Consider the following 18,398-nt stretch of genomic DNA (forward strand, 5'->3'; position numbering starts at 1 on the left):
TTTGTCTATATCAGGTTAAATGAATATAGAGTTAAAATTTAATTTTATGTTTCTTTTTGCCTTTTTAATGCAGCCACTAGAAAATTTAAAATTTCACAAGTGACTCATACTATATTTCTGTTGGACAGCACTATGCTAAAGAATGAACAGCAGTTTTCTAGACCTGCTCAGTATTGGTAGATACATAGGTCACAATAGGCTCACCACTCCCATTTGGAGGGAGCTATAGATTAGCATGATTAAGAGAATGGGCTGTTCAGGTTCAAATCCTGAAGCCACTATGCCTGTCCTTAGGTAAGTTACCTTTCTAAACCTCAGCTTCCTCACCCACAAAATAAGAATACTGGTATCAGGGCTCGGCGAGGTGGCTCATGCCTGTAATCCCAGCACTTTGGGAGGTGGGGGCGGACGCATTACCTGAGTTCGAGACCGGCCTGACCAACATGGAGAAACCCTATCTCTACTAAAAATACAAAATTAGCTGGGCATGGTGGCACATGCCTGTAATCCCAGCTACTCGAGAGGCTGAGGCAGGAGAATCGCTTGAACCCAGGAGGCACAGGTTGCGATGAGCCGAGATTGTGCCATTGCACTCCAGCCTGGGCAACAAGAGGGGAACTCCGTCCCCTCCGCAAAAAAATACTGGTATCGATATATCAAGCAATCCTTCTAAGACTCAATAATATAACATATGTAAAATGCTTTGCACAATATCTGCCATAGTGGTAAAAACTTGAAGACAAAAATAAGTTATTTTGCTATTATTTTTTATTGTCTATCATGAATACACTGGCTTTCCCATCTCATGTAAGTAAAGTTACTTTTCATGTAAAGTTCCACGTTAACTGGATTCTACTGAAATAGCCATCCAAAGGGCATTTATAAAATAGAAAAGCTTAATACCAAGAAAGAGTTGTTACATGCAGTGTTTCAGGTTCAAGGCTTATCCAAGTAACCAGGTTAAAAACTGCTGAAAATAATCTGTGTCTCTATTTTACAAAATAATTTTTGTAGGCTTACAGAAAAGCGGAACAGTACAGACAGTTCATGGATATCATTCATCCATTTTTCTCTTACATAATCATGGTTCAGTGATCAAAAATCAGGAAATTAACATGAGTACAATACTATTAACTAAACTAGACTTGATAAGAACTTCACCAGTTTTTTTTCCTTATTGTCCTTTTTCCTTCAGGATCCCATGATCCCACATTGTATTTGGTTGCCATGTTTCCTTAGTTTCTTCTAAAGTGTGACAGTTCTTCATTCTTGTCTTTTGTGACCAGAACACTTTTGGTGAATATCGATCAGTTATTTTGTAGAATGTGTCTCAATTTGGGTTTGACTAAAGTTTCCTCAGCTTTAGACGGAGGTTATGCATTTCTGGCAAGAATACCAGAAAGTGATGCTGTGTCCTTCTCAGTATATCATATTAGGGAGTACATAATGTGGATAAAAATTTTATTACTGGTTATGGTAACATTGATTACATGGCAAAGTCTGCTGGGTTTCTCCACTTAAAGGTACTGTTTTTCCCTTTGTAATTGATCCAAATCTTGGGAGACATACTTTGACATTTTGCTATTATTCTGTTTCTTTTCAAACTCTCATCCACTGATTTTAGCATCCATCTGTGAGTGTTACCTGCCTAATGGTTATTTTGCATTTCTTTTATTCTCTTCATTTATTAATTGGAATTTTTTTTTTTGAGACGGAGTCTAGCTCTGTCGCCCAGGCTGGAGTGCAGTGGCGCGATCTCGGCTCACTGCAAGCTCCGCCTCCTGGGTTCACGCCATTCTCCTGCCTCAGCCTCCTGACTAGCTGGGACTACAGGCGCCCGCCACCGCGCCTGGCTAATTTTTTGTATTTTTAGTAGAGACGGGGTTTCACCGTGGTCTCGATCTCCTGACCTTGTGATCCGCCCGCCTCGGCCTCCCAAAGTACTGGGATTACAGGCGTGAGCCACCGTGCCCGGCCTTGGAATTCTTTTATAAGGAAGTACTGTCCCTTCTCCTTTATTTATTACAATATTATAAAATATGTATTTTGGTTTTCATCCATGATTCCTGGTTCTCAGCTCCTGTAAGCCTTATTATTTCCTAAGTGACTAGAGGAATATCTTTTTTTTTTTTTTGAGACAGAGTCTCACTCTGTCATACAGACTAGAGTGCAGTGGCACTATCTCAGCTCACTGCAACCTCTGCCTCCTGGGTTCAAGTGATTCTTGTGCCTCAGCCTCTGGAGTAGCTGGAATTGCAGGAGTATACCACCACGTCCAGCTAATTTTTGTATTTTTAGTAGAGACTGGGTTTTGCCACGTTGGCCAGGCTGGTCTTGAACTTTTGACCTCAAGTCTGCCCACCTCAGTCTCCCAAAGTGCTGGGATTACAGGTGTGGACCACCACACCCGACCAAGAATATCTTTTCTTAAAAAGTATTTGCCTTTTGTCCTTGGTTCCTGAAGTAGCTCCTGAAGAATAAAGGTGACAGTCTTTTCTTACTTACAAGATACTTTTTTCTGTCTTTTTTTCCCCCATATCACCTCACCTTTCCTTTTTTTTTCCCATTCCCCTACCTGATGCAATGGTCTTAGGATCAGGGCTGTAACTACATGTGCTGGAAGCAGGAATGATTCCTAAGCAAGAAATTGTAACTCCGTATTGTAACTTAGGTCAGAATTCCTAATGGACTGATGGGAATGGGTTGTGCTTTCACCCCATTCAGCAAAATTGGGGCTAACAGTTAATACAGGTATATCGCCTGATAGTAAAAAGAGCCCACTAGTTCTGCACCTCTGTAACCTAACCCTATCTGAATGGGGCGCACTGAGGAAGAGGTACTTGCTAGACTAGTATTGTTGCCTGCAATCTAGACCATCACAGTGGCTGATTGTAATGCCCCTTCCAAAGGTGGAGAAGTTTGGGTACTTATTAAGAGAGAAGAAACAGTAGTTCAGAGGAAAGAAATGAGTAAGTGGATTATGAACTGAGAGGATTCCAATATCACATGAACACCTCAAAAGAGGCTCAGAGCAAGAGATGACATTGCCTCTTAGCTCAATTATATCAAATACATGAAATGGTAAAGCTCTGTGTTTGCTGAGACTACTTCTGCTTTTGCAACCTCACAAGAATGAAAGGAAGCCTGCCAATCTGAGTGGCCTCACCCTGGGAGACATTCATACAATATGATGAACTAGATTATTAATTATTGAATGGGATTCTAGTAATGTGGCAGTATCTTTTGAGTTGGACATCCTTTTGACGTAAGGGATCAGGGTTTGAAGACCCAAGGGTGGACTGTGATTTTGTGAAATATGTATTTGGTCTTTGACTTCATTTCCTGTCAAACAGCTCCTAAAATCCTCAGAAACTCCAAAGTGATGTCTTTTTGTATGCTAATAAGCTGACTTGATAGCTGGCAGCTCCTAGGTAGCTTTGGGATGGGGGCTGGTCACTGGAAATATCTAGGCAGAATTAGAGGGTTGGGACTTTCATCCCTCCACCTCACCCTGTGAGAAGGTAGAGGGGCTGAAGGTTAAGTTGATCATCAATGGTCAGTGGTTCAATCAATCATGGCAGGGTAATGAAACTTCCATAAAAATGCCAAAGAACATACTCCTGCATTCTGGACCCTTCCAGACCTCATCCTATGTATCTCTTCACCTGGCTATTTATTTGTATCATTTAGAATATCCTTTGTAGAAAAATCTGTAAAAGTATTTCCCTGAGTTCTGTGAGCTGCTCTAGCAAATTAATCAAACCCAAAGTCCTGGCAACCGCAACTTGAAGCTGGTTTGTTAGAAGTTCCAGAGGCCTAGACTTGCAACTGGTATCTGAGTGGGTGGGGGCAGTTTTGGGGACTGAGCTTTCTTTTTTTTTTTGAGACAGAGTCTTGCCCTGTCGCCCAGGCTGGAGTGCAGTGGCCGGATCTCAGCTCACTGCAAGCTCCGCCTCCCGGGTTTACACCATTCTCCTGCCTCAGCCTCCTGAGTAGCTGGGACTACAGGTGCCCGCCACCTCGCCCGGCTAGTTTTTAGTAGAGACGGGGTTTCACTGTGTTAGCCAGGATGGTCTCGATCTCCTGACCTCGTGATCGGCCCGTCTCGGCCTCCCAAAGTGCTGGGATTACAGGCTTGAGCCACCGTGCCCAGCTGGGGACTGAGCTTTCGATCTCTAGAATCTGATGCTGTCTCCAGGTAGATATGTTGGAATTGAATCGGAGGACACCCAGCTGGTGACCACTACAGAACTGAATGCTTGTTTGTTGGTGGGGAGAAAGCTCCACATATTTTTGAGATCACAGAAGTCTTCTGTGTTGACTGTTGTAGTGTGACAGCAGAGGAAAAATGGTTTATTTTTCCTAATATTTATTTATACCTATATGAACTCATAAGTATTTATTTCATTCTATGAGTTTTAATCCAATACTATTTTATTTCTTTTGTTGCTCAAATTGTTCCAGCTTTCGCCACTGGAATTCCTTCCAATTAACTCCTGTGTACTCCTATATGTCCCCATCCTTTATCAAGCACTTCCTTATTTTTTTTATACACAAGATATTCTATACTTATCTTGTATTTTCTCTGCCCAAGCCCAGATATCAACTTCTCCTGCAAGGAACCCTAGTGCCTTTCAGTGGAGAACTATATTTAGAAACCAAGATGTGAGCACTAGGTATGTTCATTGCTACAAGAGTATCACTACTCCTAGGGGTTCTCAGAGAACAGAGCTAGGAAGTACAGTATACCTAACCATCTATCCATCCATCCATTTATCATACTGATTGACAGCCCAGATGCCAATCCAAACCTTGAGGTTCATTCTACTCTTCCCTTATTTGTAACTTCTTTGTTCAAAAGTGATAACACTTGGCTCTCATCATCTACATTTAGTTATTTTTTCAATCTTAAAATATGAAGCAATTACAGAAGTATTAATCCATACCTTTGTGAAAAACACACCTATTAATTGAAGTACAATTTTGGTGTATAGTTTTTTTTAACTGTAACCTACACGATGCAGTCAAATACTATTTTACTACTTGTAAATACTATTTTACAAGTTACTTAGGTTAGTTATTCCTCTCACCTAAAAAGCTGTTATTCATTTGTAAAACATTTAGGTTCACTTGTTACTACTTCTGCTCCATTTTTAGTGCCTCCCCATTGTTTGATTTTAGTTATTTATTTATTTTTGGTATGTGAAATATTACCATGATTCTCAGAGTCAAAGCTATACAAAAAGGAATATTCCAAGAAGTGTCACTTCTTCCTCATCCCTATTATCTAGTTTTCATTACCCACTTCTTTACACCCCTTCCCCACCCACTCCATGCAGACAGGTAACCAAAATCAGTTTCTGATTTTCTTTCCTGTATTTCTTTTACACAAATGAGCAGACACATTTTAAAAAACATTCCCTTCTTGTTTACATGAAAATGAGTATATTATAGACACTCTTTTGCACTTTGCTTTTTTTACTGCTAACATTATATCTTGTGATTTCCACATCAGTTCAGAGATTCCTGAAGCTCTTCTCTACAGCTGCATAATATATGTAGATATACTATATGTTATTCATGTGCTCTCCTCTGTATGGACAGTTAGTTTTTTTCCCTAATATTTTGTTTTTATAAACAATGCTGCAGTGAATAACATTGTGAATACGTATTTTTCAGCATAGATTTTTCAGAAGTGGGATTGTGGGTCAAGAGGTAAGTGCATTTGTGGAGCTATTGGGTGTGATCAAATTTTCTTTCAGAAGGATTGCACCAATTTGTACTCCTACCAGCAATACATAGGAGCATCTTTCCAGTTTTGCCAACAGAATGTGTTATCATATTTAAAATTTTTTGGCCAGGTGCAGTGGCTCACACCTGTAATCCCAGCACTTTGGGAGGCTAAGGCAAGCAGATTGCTTGAGTCCAGGAATTCAAGACCAGCTTGGGCAACATGGTGAAACACTAAAATAGGTGGGCATGGTGGCTCATGCCTGTAGCCTCAGATACTTGGGAGGCTGAGGTGGGAGGGTCACCTGAGTCCGGGAGGTTGAGGCTATAGTGAGAAGTGACCATGCCACTGCACTCTAGCCTAGGCGACAGAGTGATACCCTGTCTCAAAAGTAAATAAAATAAATTTTTTTGTCAGCCTGACAGGTGAGAAATGGTTAATTCAATGTTGTTTTAGATTGTATTTCTCTAACCATAAGTGAGTTTAAACACTTTTCGTATGTCTGAGTGTTGTTTTGGTCCTTTGTTCCTCAATTTTTAAGAATTCTTTATATATTAAAGGTGTTATCCTTTTGTCTGTAGTATACATTATGGGGAAAAAAATTTCTCCCAGTTTGTCAGTTGTCTCTTGATTTTTTATGTGGTGTTTTTCCCATGTAAATTGTAAAAAAGTTTTATGTAGTCAAATTTATCAATAAAATATTTTCTTTTATTGTCTCTGGATCTTGAGTCATAGTTAGAATCCCTTTCCCTATGTCAAGTTTAAAGATAAATTCACCCATGTTTTCCTCTAATACTTGTATGATTTAATTTTTTCTGTTTAGACTCCTAATCAATTTAGAGTTTATTTTTAAAAAAATCTAGTGTGAGACATAAGTCTAATTCCAAACGGCTACATAGCCATTGCAGCACCCCTTGTTTTTTTTTTTTTGAGACATTGTCTCGCTCTATCCCCCAGGCTGGAGTGCAGTGGCGCGATCTCGGCTCACTGCAAGCTCCATCTCCCAAGTTCACGCCATACTCCTGCCTGTCTCCAGAGTAGCTGGGACTACAGGCGCCCACCACCACACCCAGCTAATTTTTTGTACTTTTGGCAGAGACAGGGTTTCACTGTGTAGCCAGGATGGTCTCGATCTCCTGACCTTGTGATTTGCCCGCTTTGGCCTCCCAAAGTGCTGGGATTACAGGCGTGAGCCACTGCACCCGGCCTCACCACAGCATTCTTTGTTAAAATGTCCACCTCTAGTGATTTGAGATACTACCTTCATCTATGTTCAATTTCCATAGGCACTTGCATCTATTTCTGGATTTTCTCTTCTATTCCACAGTTCTATTTGAGTACAGTGCTGCACTGTTTGTTTTAATTACACAGGTTTTATGTAATGTTTAAATGTCTGATAGAACAAGTTCCCTCTTGTAGTTTTCCTTTTTCAGTGTTTTTGGAGCTATTCTTCCTTGTCTGTTTTTCTACATGAACTTTAGAACCAACTTGTCTAGCTCATCTATTATGCTGAGTTGTCCTGTCCAGTCACAGAGTATGTTTTTCCACTTGTTCACATCTGATTTTATGTCTTGGAAGGCAGAGGTAGGCAGATTGCTTGAGCTCAGGCCTTTGAGAACAGCCTGGGCAACATGGTGAAACCCTGTCTCTACCAAAAATACAAAAATTGGCTGGGCATGGTGTTGTGTGTCTGCAGTCCCAGCTACTTGGGAGGCTGAGGAACGACAATTACTTGGGCCTAAGAGGCAGACGTTGCAGTGAGCTGAGACTGAGCCACTGCACTCCAGCATGGGTGACATAACAAAACCTTGTCTCAAAAAGTTTCCTCTAGGCTGGGCACGGTGGCTCACACCTGTAATCCCAACACTTTGGGAGGCCAAGACAGGTGGATCACCTGAGGTCAGGAGTTCAAGACCAGCTTGGCCAACATGGTGAAACCCCATCTCTACTAAAAATACAAAAATTAGCCGGGCGTGGTGGCAGGTGCCTGTAGTCCCAGCTACTCGGGAGGCTGAGGCAGGAGAACCCCCCAGGAGGCAGAGGTTGCAGTGAGCCAAGATTATGCCACTGCACTCCAGCCTGGGCAACAGAGCAAGGCTCCATCTCAAAAAAAAAAAAAAAAAAAGTTTCCTCTAATAGGTTCTTACACATTTCCTAAGCATTTACTTTTTTGTTGATATTGTAAATGGTTTTGGTTATTAAAAAACCATTACGTCCTCTATCCTTTTATGGTTTGTTTATGTGAAAGCTATTGATTTTTATATTTTATTTCCTGTTATTTTACTGAATTCTTCGATTCTTAACTTATTCTTATTATGCCTTTAAGCTGCAGTTTTTGATCCACTCCTATGGCACCTATCATTTCACTCAGGAAAGTGGATTTTTTTTTTTTTTTTGCATGACCACCACAGAAGAAGCCACATTCTTTCTGAGTTATTAAATGATTAAATCACAAGCAAACACTTGAAACTTGCACAATCCCCCTACAGACAATGCAATCCATTCTAATTCCTAGGATTAATTTGGTTAGTACAGATTCTGGTTAAATCTATAAAACCTATTTGTAGCAAGAGAAGAAACAATAAGTGTCTACAACCCGAAGATATGGGAGTCAACTTTCAGAACTGATTCTAAAACACAGATGAGTCAGATAATTCAGGAAGATCTCTTAGATGCTGACGTTCAAGTTCAATGGAAAAAAGCACTCTAAAATGCACATGTGATATCCATTTAAAGGAGAAAGACAACTACTAAGGCCATCCACAATTCCTTTGAGTTCAGATACTTAGTGTGATAATGGATGCTAACTTCATGGCCTCAAGTCTGCTTAGAATGTCACTGTCCACCCAGGATTGGCCTCTCTAGACATGGTGAACCAATTCTGGTGTGCCTTATGTAACTTCCTTCACAATGATATACAAGCACATTCACAAATTACCTGGGACATACAGTATTTTTCTTTTTTTTTTAAGATGGAGTTTCACTCTTGTTGCCTAGGCTGGAGTGCAATGGCACAATCTTGGCTCACCGCAACCTCCACCTCCCGGGTTCAAGTGATTCTCCTGCCTCAGCCTCCCGAGTAGCTGGAATTACAGGCATACACCACCATGACCAGCTAATTTTGTATTTTTAGTAGAGATGGGGTTTCTCCATGTTGGTCACGCTGGTCTCGAACTCCCAACCTCAGGTGATCCGCCCGCCTCGGCCTCCCGAAGTGCTGGGATTACAGGCATGAGCCACGGCGCCTGGCCTGGTATTTTCTTTTAAGGCACTATTTAAATAATTTTTCCATAGGTCATTATGATTTGGATTTTTAATGTTCCTAGCAAAAGCATAATTTTTGGATCATTACTACAGGGACAAACTAAAACAAGATCAAAATGAAGAAATTTTTCAACATACAGTGTGAAAAGATACTGAGGAATGAGACTTTTTGAGAAAAGTTTGAAACTTAAGACTTTATAAAGCTTTAACAAGTCTGAACAACTGTCCTTCCAATGAAAGCACTGATAGATAGTTGTAGGGTAATACTGAGGCTCATAGCTCACATAAGGGAAAAAGAACCTCACATTTTCCAACAGTTCACTCTGGCACTGATCCACAGGAGTCATTAGAGCATGAAGACCAGGCAAACTTTACACACAGGTCCTGTCACAGTTTAGGGGTCCTTTCTCATCAACCAGAGAATTCCAAGTCTATTCTCTTCAGAGAAAAGCTTAGCATTGATATATTTTTTCCATATCCCTGCCAGAAGGATGCACTCCAGTGATGATCACAATAGCCAGAAGCTCTTCACTCCAATACAGTAAGTTAATCATGTCTGGTAACCTATCAAAGATCATACACAAAATTCCACTAACCACTTGCTTCACATATCACTGAGACTGGAAAGGATGGTGAGAATAAGAGATCAGAAGATTAAGACCCACGCAGGGGCCAAAAACCCAAGTTAACCAAGGGATCTGTACCTACAACAAGTATTTTAAGATGGATTCCTTCTAAAAGCTAATTGTTTCACACATGAAAGAACCAGCATTAAAGTTCAAGTAACATATATATTTGCTCAAAAGCAGATAAATAATGGCAAAGAAAATCTTCAAATAACATCACTGTTAACTAAAGACAAATTTTAAAATAAAATAGATGAACAGATTTTCTTCTCTATAGACCTCTAGAGTTTCAAATAATTATGACCACATGTCCATTATGACCACATGTCCAACATGACCACATGTTTTGAAGCCTCAAAAATTCAAAGACAAAGAGTTTATTTGCATTAGGTTATAGGGGGATGAAAGACGGAAAATACAAAATTATTTTACTTAACCCAATTCAGTCTGTCTAGACAACAGACCTACTAGAAATACAAGGATATCACTCACCATTTGAGACTGTCGTACCCATAAAACGTTAGTTTATTTAAAAGCTATATAAATGCTTCCAAGGAGTATGATGTTGATGGTAAACTCTGTGCTATAAAACTGATGCAAAATTAGCTGGGTGTGGTGACGTGCACCTGTAGTCCCAGCTACTCAGGAGGCTAACATGGAAGGATCACTTGAGCCCAGGAGTTTGAGGCTGCAGTGAGCTATGATCATACCACTGCACTCCAGCCTGGATGACAGAGCGAGATCTTGTCTCGAAAAACAAACTAAGAAACAAACTAATGCAAAGAAGGAAAAGCTAGAAAATAGTCCTAAAGCTCTCTGCCTTACTTTAAATCTGATTAACACATTTGCGCCTATCCATTGGTTTCTGTTAAGTAGCAAAACCCTACTTACACATTTTTCACTTAACAGAGACACAATATTTTTTGAAATACAACTAAGTATATCTGTTAAAAAAAAGTACTTGTGTGTGTGTGTCTGTGTGTGCGCGTTGGGGGACTTCTGGTTTTACTGATTGGTGTCTTTAACATAATGTCTTTAAAAATATGAGAAAGAGGCCGGACGCAGTGGCTCACGCCTGTAATCCCAGCACTCTGGGAGGCCGAGGTTGGCAGATCATGAGGTCAGGAGATTGAGACCATCCTGGCTAACATGGTGAAGCCCCGTCTCTACTAAAAATACAAAAAATTAGCCAGGCGTGTGGCGGGCGCCTATAGTCTCAGCTACTTGGGAGGCTGAGACAGAATGGCGTGAACCTGGGAGGTGGAGCTTGCAGTAAGCCGAGTTTGTGCCACTGCACTCCAGCCTGGGCGACAGAGTGAGACTCCATCTCAAAAAATAAAAAATAAAAAAATAAAAAATAAAAAAATATATATATACACATATATATTTACGAGAGAAAGAATAGCCTAATAACTTACTCTGGGATAATAAAGGCAGGGAGAATATAAGAAACACAGACACACATATCCACTTTATTTTGCTTTGCTTGGAAAAGACTGTTTAAGATTAAACTAAGATTGAAGTTGAGCCAAAGGGCAACACTGCCAAGAGGGCTATATGAAGTTGCTTTCTAAAGCTATTTTTGTTAGGAAATTTAATTTCTCTAGCTCCCTTTCTCACGGTGAAATAAGGACAGTTCATTCTGTTAATCTGGGTTTTCACCCTGACTCTAGATTCTCCTCAATTATACCTTTACATCTATCCAAAATGGCATCATTTGACTTCCCTTCTAAGAAATCCTCTCGCCCTCTTTCATTCTCTAGTCTCATTCTCTTTTAGTCTTTTGCTTCCCTCTCGTTATCCTTGCTCCCCTTTCTCTCTTATCACCCCACGTGGCAAAAACATTATCTATCTAAAACTTGGTTTAGAAGGGAAAATCCAAAGGAAGGCATGGAGGATAAAGGATCAGTTACGAAGTACACACTTATTGGTCTGAAGGGTCTCCTAGAGAGACAAGACTTGGCAGTACTTTGACAGTCAACTAGTGACAATTGTGAACAGGGATTGTTGGAGAAGGATGGGGTTTTGAGTAGACCCCTGGACAAGCTCCCTATTTCTCAATGGGGGTTGGTAAGCACCACAAAACCACAGCTGAAAGGAAAAAGAAAACTCCACCACTGGCCTTTTTCCGAGCGTGGCCGCCTTCCGCTCGGCTCAGTGCCCGCCACATGCCCAGGAGTGCGTCTGGATCCTTGAGGGGCGCCCTTCGCAGGTGGACAGTGCTTACGCTATACTGCAAAAGAGCCAGAAAAGTGCCCATGAGAACCAGAAAGCAAACTTCCAGCCAGCAGGATCATCTCTCTAGGCATCTAAGATGGAGAAATCAATACAGATATCTAGGCAGCATCTGAATGCCAGGAAAGGTGAGGGAGAGATAATTTCCCCCCCTCCCCTGTTCAACATAATGGTGGTAGAAGGGAAGAAAAATGTATTCTCTGTGACTTATCTACCGGGAACTAACTAGACAAGGCCAAATGATAGAGGAAATGTTGTCATTTGTAATAGGCAAAAAAGAAGTAAAGAAGAAAATAACCTAGGGTTTAAATCTAGTTATGTAAGAAAGTCTGTGCATGCTGGCACGAAGAGTTAAAGGTTCTGAATGAAAGCAACCAATTCCACCACTTGGGTAATGCCATTCTTAGAGGCAAAGTAGATAAAGAAGAAGAAAAAGAGGGAAAGAACTTCATTCTAAGATATTAAAAAAAAAAGCACAAATACACCAAAAATAAAAGACTGACATTCTCAAAAGATGGTAATTCTCATTATCTCACCGTAAGTTAGACAAAAACAAAAGAAAGAGTTGATGAAGCTGAGTACAGAATATGAGACTTTGACGTAAGAGGTCTTCGGTGGTTCATAACCTCTCCAGTCTTTTTAACTACTATGTTCGTAAAGTGCTTAATATGAACCTTCCTATTAAACAAAACAGAATTAGAAAGCATGCTTTAGACTCTTAGCAGTGGAACAAAAAAAAAGAAAAAAGAAAAAAGTCTCTAACGAATAAAAAAACTTTTTTAAAAAAATGTTTTACCGTATTTAGGTAGAAGTAAATTTCCTACAAACCTGATCAAACTCAACATCTCAATCCTCCTAAGAAAAATGAAAGGGGCCAGTTGTGGTTGCTCATGCCTATAATCACAGCACTTTGGGAGGATCACTTGAGGGCAGGAGTTCAAGACCAGCCTGGTCAACACAGCAAGAACTCCATCTCCAGACAAAAATTTAAAAAATCAGCCAAGTATGGGCATGTGCTTGTAGTCACAGCCACTTGGGAGGCTGAGGTAAGAGGATTGTGTGAGCTCAGGAGTTAGATTCTACAGTAAGCTATGATCACACCACTGCACTCTAGCCTGGGTGACAAAGCAAAACTCTGTATCTTAAAAAAGAAAGAAAGAAAGAAAGAAAAAAATAAAAATGATAGGTTAACAATTACCTGCAGAATACTGTACATCATAATAACTTCCAAACTTTCAAGCAATATTCTCCTCAATTCAGGATGGGAGTGCTATCTGATGAAGGTGGTTACTGACATCATCTCCTTATCTAATCAGCCCTGTTAAATAGACTTTAAATATTCAGAGAAGTTTGCTGGGTTTCTTCCAGATTCCAAGTGACTAGCAAAAATAGCAAGCACAGGGGCTCAAGAAAATCATTCCGGCAGGGCACAGTGGCTCACGCCTGTAATTCTAGCACTTTGGGAGGGCAAGGTGGGTGGATCACCTGAGGTCAGGAGTTCGAGACCAGCCTGGCTAACATGGCAAAAGTCCATCTCTACTAAAAATACAAAAATTAGCCTGGCATGATGGTACATGCCTATAATCTTAGCTACTTGGGAGGCTTAGGCAGGAGAATCACTTGAACCTAGGAGCTGGAGGTTTCAGTGAGCTGAGATCGTGCCAATGCACTCCAGCCTGGGTGACAGAGCGAGACTCCATCTCAAAAAAAAAAAAAAAAAAAAAAAAAAAAATCATTCCAGGACACCAGGCTGATGAAGTTACCTCTTATCCTTTTCAGATTGACACACTACATGAATCAAGTGGATCTCTCACATACACACACATCCTTGGCTTAAGAGAACAGGTGCCCATTCTGGAAAATGTGATAATTAATTATAGGCAATTTATTTATCAGAAAATATCAGCTGGTACACTAAATGATCAAGACTACTCTAGGCTCCAGCAACCTTTATTTTCTAAGATAACTGCTTCTTAAAATCTCATCCATAGTACAATTTGGTCACAGCATGTCAACTTCTCTTGCCTGTCCTTTTAACAGGGAGTTGACAATTGACCTGTGCCTCTTCCCCACAAATTAGAGATTCTTCCATTTAATCTTCAAGACTAGGGATCATCACCTAGTAGCCAAGGAAGGTAACAAATCTTTTTGGCAAAGGGAACAGACCTGTTAATCTTAAGGATCATGTGGGATCAGTCTCCTATGAGATGGACTAATAAACAGCTCATAAAGACAGTGCGGTTATTTGAGAAGACAGAGGGACTAAATCTGGTTGTCACCTGATCCTGGGCCCCGTGGAACCAAAAAAGGATCAAAAGATTACCAGAACACAAAAGACACCAAATCCCACATTTCTCATTAACTTCAAGTCTTAAGAGTGTTTCCGGCCTGGCAGGTTGGTTCATGCCTGTAATCTCAGCACTTTGGGAGGCCGAGGTGGGCAGACTGCTTGAGCTCAGGAGTTCAAGACCAGCCTGGGCAACATGGCTAAACCCCGCCTCTACTAAAAATACAAAAATTAGCTAGGCATGGTAGTGCATGCCTGTAATCCCAGCTACTTGGGAGGCTGAGGCATGAGAATCGCTTGACCCTGGGAGGTAGAGGTTATAGTGAGCAGAGATCATGCCACGGCACTCCAGCCTGGGCCACAGAGTGAAACACTGTCTCAAAGAAAAAAAAAAGTTGTTTCCTAGAACCAGAAAAAAGGTTCCTTCTACTAGGATAAAACTAAAATGTGGGCTGGATACAGTGGCTCACGGATGTAATCCCAGCACTTTGGGAGGCTGAGGCAGGTGGATCACCTGAGGTCAGGAGTTCGAGAGAGCCTGGCCAACATGGTGAAACCTCGTCTCTACTAAAAATACAAAAATCAGCCAAGCGTGGTGGCAAGCGCCTGTAATCCCAGCTACTTGGGAGGCTAAGGCAGGAGAATCGCTTGAACCCAGGAGGTGGAGGTTGTGGTAAGCTGAGGTTGCACCACTGCACTCCAGCCTGGGTGACAGAGTGAGACTCCGTCTCAAAACAATAACAACAACAAAACCAAAAAACACTAAAATGTGAAGCAACACCAAAGGAGTGGAAAGCAGTTTGTCCATTTGTTTGTAAGAATGGCTCATCTTGCTCTGTAGGGCATTCTAATAGGAGGAACAATGTCCTGCCAGTTTCATCAGGCCAGATAGTTGGCTAAATCCCGGCTGGAAAGCTGGGTGCTATGTTTTCATGCAAAGAAGGGTTGAGGGTGGTGAACAAGAAGCTACTATATTGCACCATGTTCAGAAAAAACCTGAGAGATTCAGACAGAGTGTAAGGTGGGAGGTACTCTGAACCCAATGTCAAAGATAACTTGTTAAAGGCCACAAGAGGAAGAAAGCAGACTGCATCTGAGGAATGGACCACTATTCTCCACCTAAAAACAGGTACAGAAGTGGGTAAATCTCTATATAGTATTTTTGATAAACATAAGGAGCCAGACTACTTAAAAGACACAAGCAGCCTCCAAAGGGTCCAAAGCACTGCACTAAACTCCAGAGACTGATCCAACCCTCTAACCACATCCAAAACCTGAGTCATATGCTTTATTACTAGACGACCAATATCAGGTCACTGCATCAATGTCTTTCCATACTTTTCATTCTCACAGTCTGCCCAACAACACATTACCAGTAAGTTACGGGGGTCGGTCGATCAATTCTCATCAGTGACTTAGATCAAAATTCTGTACTTTTGAAATTTAATTTTTCCCTTGAAGGCTCAAAAAAAAAGCCAGGTGTGGTGGCTCAGGCCTGTAATCCCAGCACTTTGGGAGGCCTAGGTGGGAGGATCGCTTGAGTCCAGAAGTTTGAGGCTGCCATGATGGCATCACTGCACCAAAGTCTACACGATAGAGTAAGACCCAGTCTCAAGGAAAAAAAAAGATGAATACAGCGAGGAATCAGAGTTTCAAAAAAGACCTCGAGAACTTTATAACTGACTTTGCCTAGATGAGACCATGGCATTTAGCTAAAGTTGAAAAGATCAGAGCAAAAGTAGAGTTGCTGTAAGACAGTTTAAATACGAGTCAAGGTCCACCTTTCATACAAAGGTGCCAGACATGTATTTGGAGCACCGGGAGTACTGGGTACCACTCAGGGAAGGTTTAGTTAGGATGAATTTGCACCAGATTCTCAGTTTTATTCAGGTGGTAACTTGAATGTGATGAGGTTCCTTTGCTTTGCCACTCTTCCTTCCTCATACTCAAAGGAGACAGACATTAATGTGCATAAAGGAATGTTACTTAGAAGCCGATAAAAACTCTTTTAGTTTACACATGGTTCTCAAACAGCTTTCTCCTAAGCAGTGGTTTCTCCTCTTGTAGATCTGATATTTTATAAAACAATGACAATTACAACTGGGCCTTCAAAATGGTCCTTAGCCTGTTAGATCCCAAATCTCAACATATTTCCAATAGAAGAAAATTTGTTTTCAACAGCTCTTTCATACTGTGAGAGAATGTAAACTAAATTTAAGAGCGATTTGTTCTAAATTCTTTTCCATAAAAATACGTCCAGTAGGAGAATTAATTCAAGGTTCTGAATGTGATGGGTGTCAGTGATGGGACAATTTCCCATATCTCTGACGTGGTATTTAAGTGGTGGTGGAAATATTCCTGAGTTGGGAGATTCTGAGGATTTGGAGTTCCACTGAAGCTCTGACGAGATATATTTCTTACACAAAGACCAAGAAGATTTTTCCTCCTGTTTCCAGATTAAATTGTTCTTTGTGGTAGCTACACTGGACCTGGTGAAAGGCTCACTCGGCAGGAAATTGATAGGAAATCTCGAACCAACAGTTTATTTTCTTCTCCATCACTTTAAAGCACACAATAGAGGATGGAGACAAAGAATCAAAAACAAAGGAGGATCAGTTCCTCCAAATAGAAATGCACAAAGGTATTTAATAAGGGCAAATTATTTTTAAAATAAACGGAAGTACGGTCAGGACAGTGAAGCAGTCGCATATGCATTTAATTTCTGGGAAAACATGAAGAGTACAACCAACCGGCTAGGTTTATAACTCAAGGGCAGAAACTTGTTCGATGACATTAAGCTTTGATAGCCGCCTTCTCGAGGCCCTACCCTTCACCACTTCTACTAATAGCTCCCCCTACTCTTATCCCAGTACAATCGAGCTGGTGAAGAGAACAGCAAAATACCTTGGTCCTAGACTCAGAAAATATTTCCTCGACCGTGCTACTTCCTCCAACAGCACCAAGTCTAGCTCCATCTCCGTTCCCTGCAGATTCTAGGCTCCATCTATCTTTTCAAGTCCCCACCCTCCCTCCCCCACTCCCAGGCTCCACCTCCCCCGACCCTATCCTTCAGGCGCGCCTCTCCTCTCTGGGACTTTCACAACCACCAGCGACATCAACCTCTCGCTTCCTGCTCCACTTCTCGGCGCCCAGATCTCCAACTGGCTCAGGCTCCCCATGTCCCCTGCCGGTACGGAGCTGCGGTCAGCGGATTGTGCGGCTGAGCCATCCTCGTGACGGTCCCGCCTCACTCACCCTCCGTCACCTCCAGCACCTTAATCTGTTCTTCAGCAGCCGCCCGCACCTCCTGTACTGGGGATAGGATCCCGGTGAGCGTATCCACTAACGCCTCCTTCAATCCTTGTGCCACTGGACCTGGCAGCCCGGAGGCCGCACCAGCTGCCGCCGCCGCCGCCATCTTTTCTCCCCTCAGCCCGCCAGCCCCGCGGCCGGGACCCGCCACCGAATGACGGCCCCTGCGCGCGGCCAATCCGCGAAGCCGCGCCTGCGCACCAGAGGCGGGCGGGAGCGGGCGGAGGGCGGGGAATGAATCTAAGCCTCCAGAGACAGCGCCTCCTGCTGCCTGAACGAGAACTGCACCTTTCTCTGCAAGGATCACTGGATTTACGTGAAAACTGAGCCCCAGACAGGTTAAGGGGCTTTCCTAAAGTTGCACAGTAAGTTAGAAATCTCATTTGGAATAAAGTTCATGATATATGACTTTATATTCATGCATCTTTCAGGTGTTAGGAGAGAGGAGGCGGGATGGGAATGGATGTAGAGGGCTTTAAGGAGAGGGGTCTGGGTCACAAATAGCTCCTATTTTAAACCGCAATCTTTTCCCTCCAAACACTGAAAAAAAGTTGGTTTAAGTAACTCTCTTCATCTTAGCCTCAGGAATCCAAAGAGGGGAGAAAATAAACTAAAGCAAACTAGGAAGTGGAAGTGGGAAAACAACGGCCCAGTTCCTTGGTTTTCCAGCGTAGATGAGCCCAACCTCAAAGCTGGGAAGTGTGGCCGGTCGCGGTGGCTCAAGCCTGTAATCCCAGCACTTTGGGAGGCCGAGACGGGCGGATCACGAGGTCAGGAGATCGAGACCATCCTGGCTAACACAGTGAAACCCCGTCTCTACTAAAAAAAAAATACAAAAAACTAGCCGGGCGAGGTGGCAGGCGCCTGTAGTCCCAGCTACCGGGAGGCTGAGGCAGGAGAATGGCGTGAACCCGGGAGGCGGAGCTTGCAGTGAGCTGAGATC

General features: G+C 42.0%; 1 protein-coding gene across 1 annotated transcript in view; it reads right to left on the reverse strand.

Annotated features, from left to right (window-relative positions):
- Window positions 1–17,862, reverse strand: part of IPO9 (importin 9) — a 59,189-nt gene extending 41,327 nt beyond the window's left edge. Inside the window, exon 1 of the mRNA XM_025370915.1 lies at window positions 17,399–17,862. Within this exon, the coding sequence (XP_025226700.1) occupies window positions 17,399–17,561 (163 nt within the window). The 5' untranslated portion in view covers window positions 17,562–17,862. The remainder of the gene's footprint in view (window positions 1–17,398) is intronic.
- Between the last annotated feature and the right edge of the window lie 536 nt (window positions 17,863–18,398).

This window comes from Theropithecus gelada, chromosome 1, assembly GCF_003255815.1.
Source record: "Theropithecus gelada isolate Dixy chromosome 1, Tgel_1.0, whole genome shotgun sequence".
In the NCBI taxonomy this organism is placed as follows: domain Eukaryota; kingdom Metazoa; phylum Chordata; class Mammalia; order Primates; family Cercopithecidae; genus Theropithecus; species Theropithecus gelada.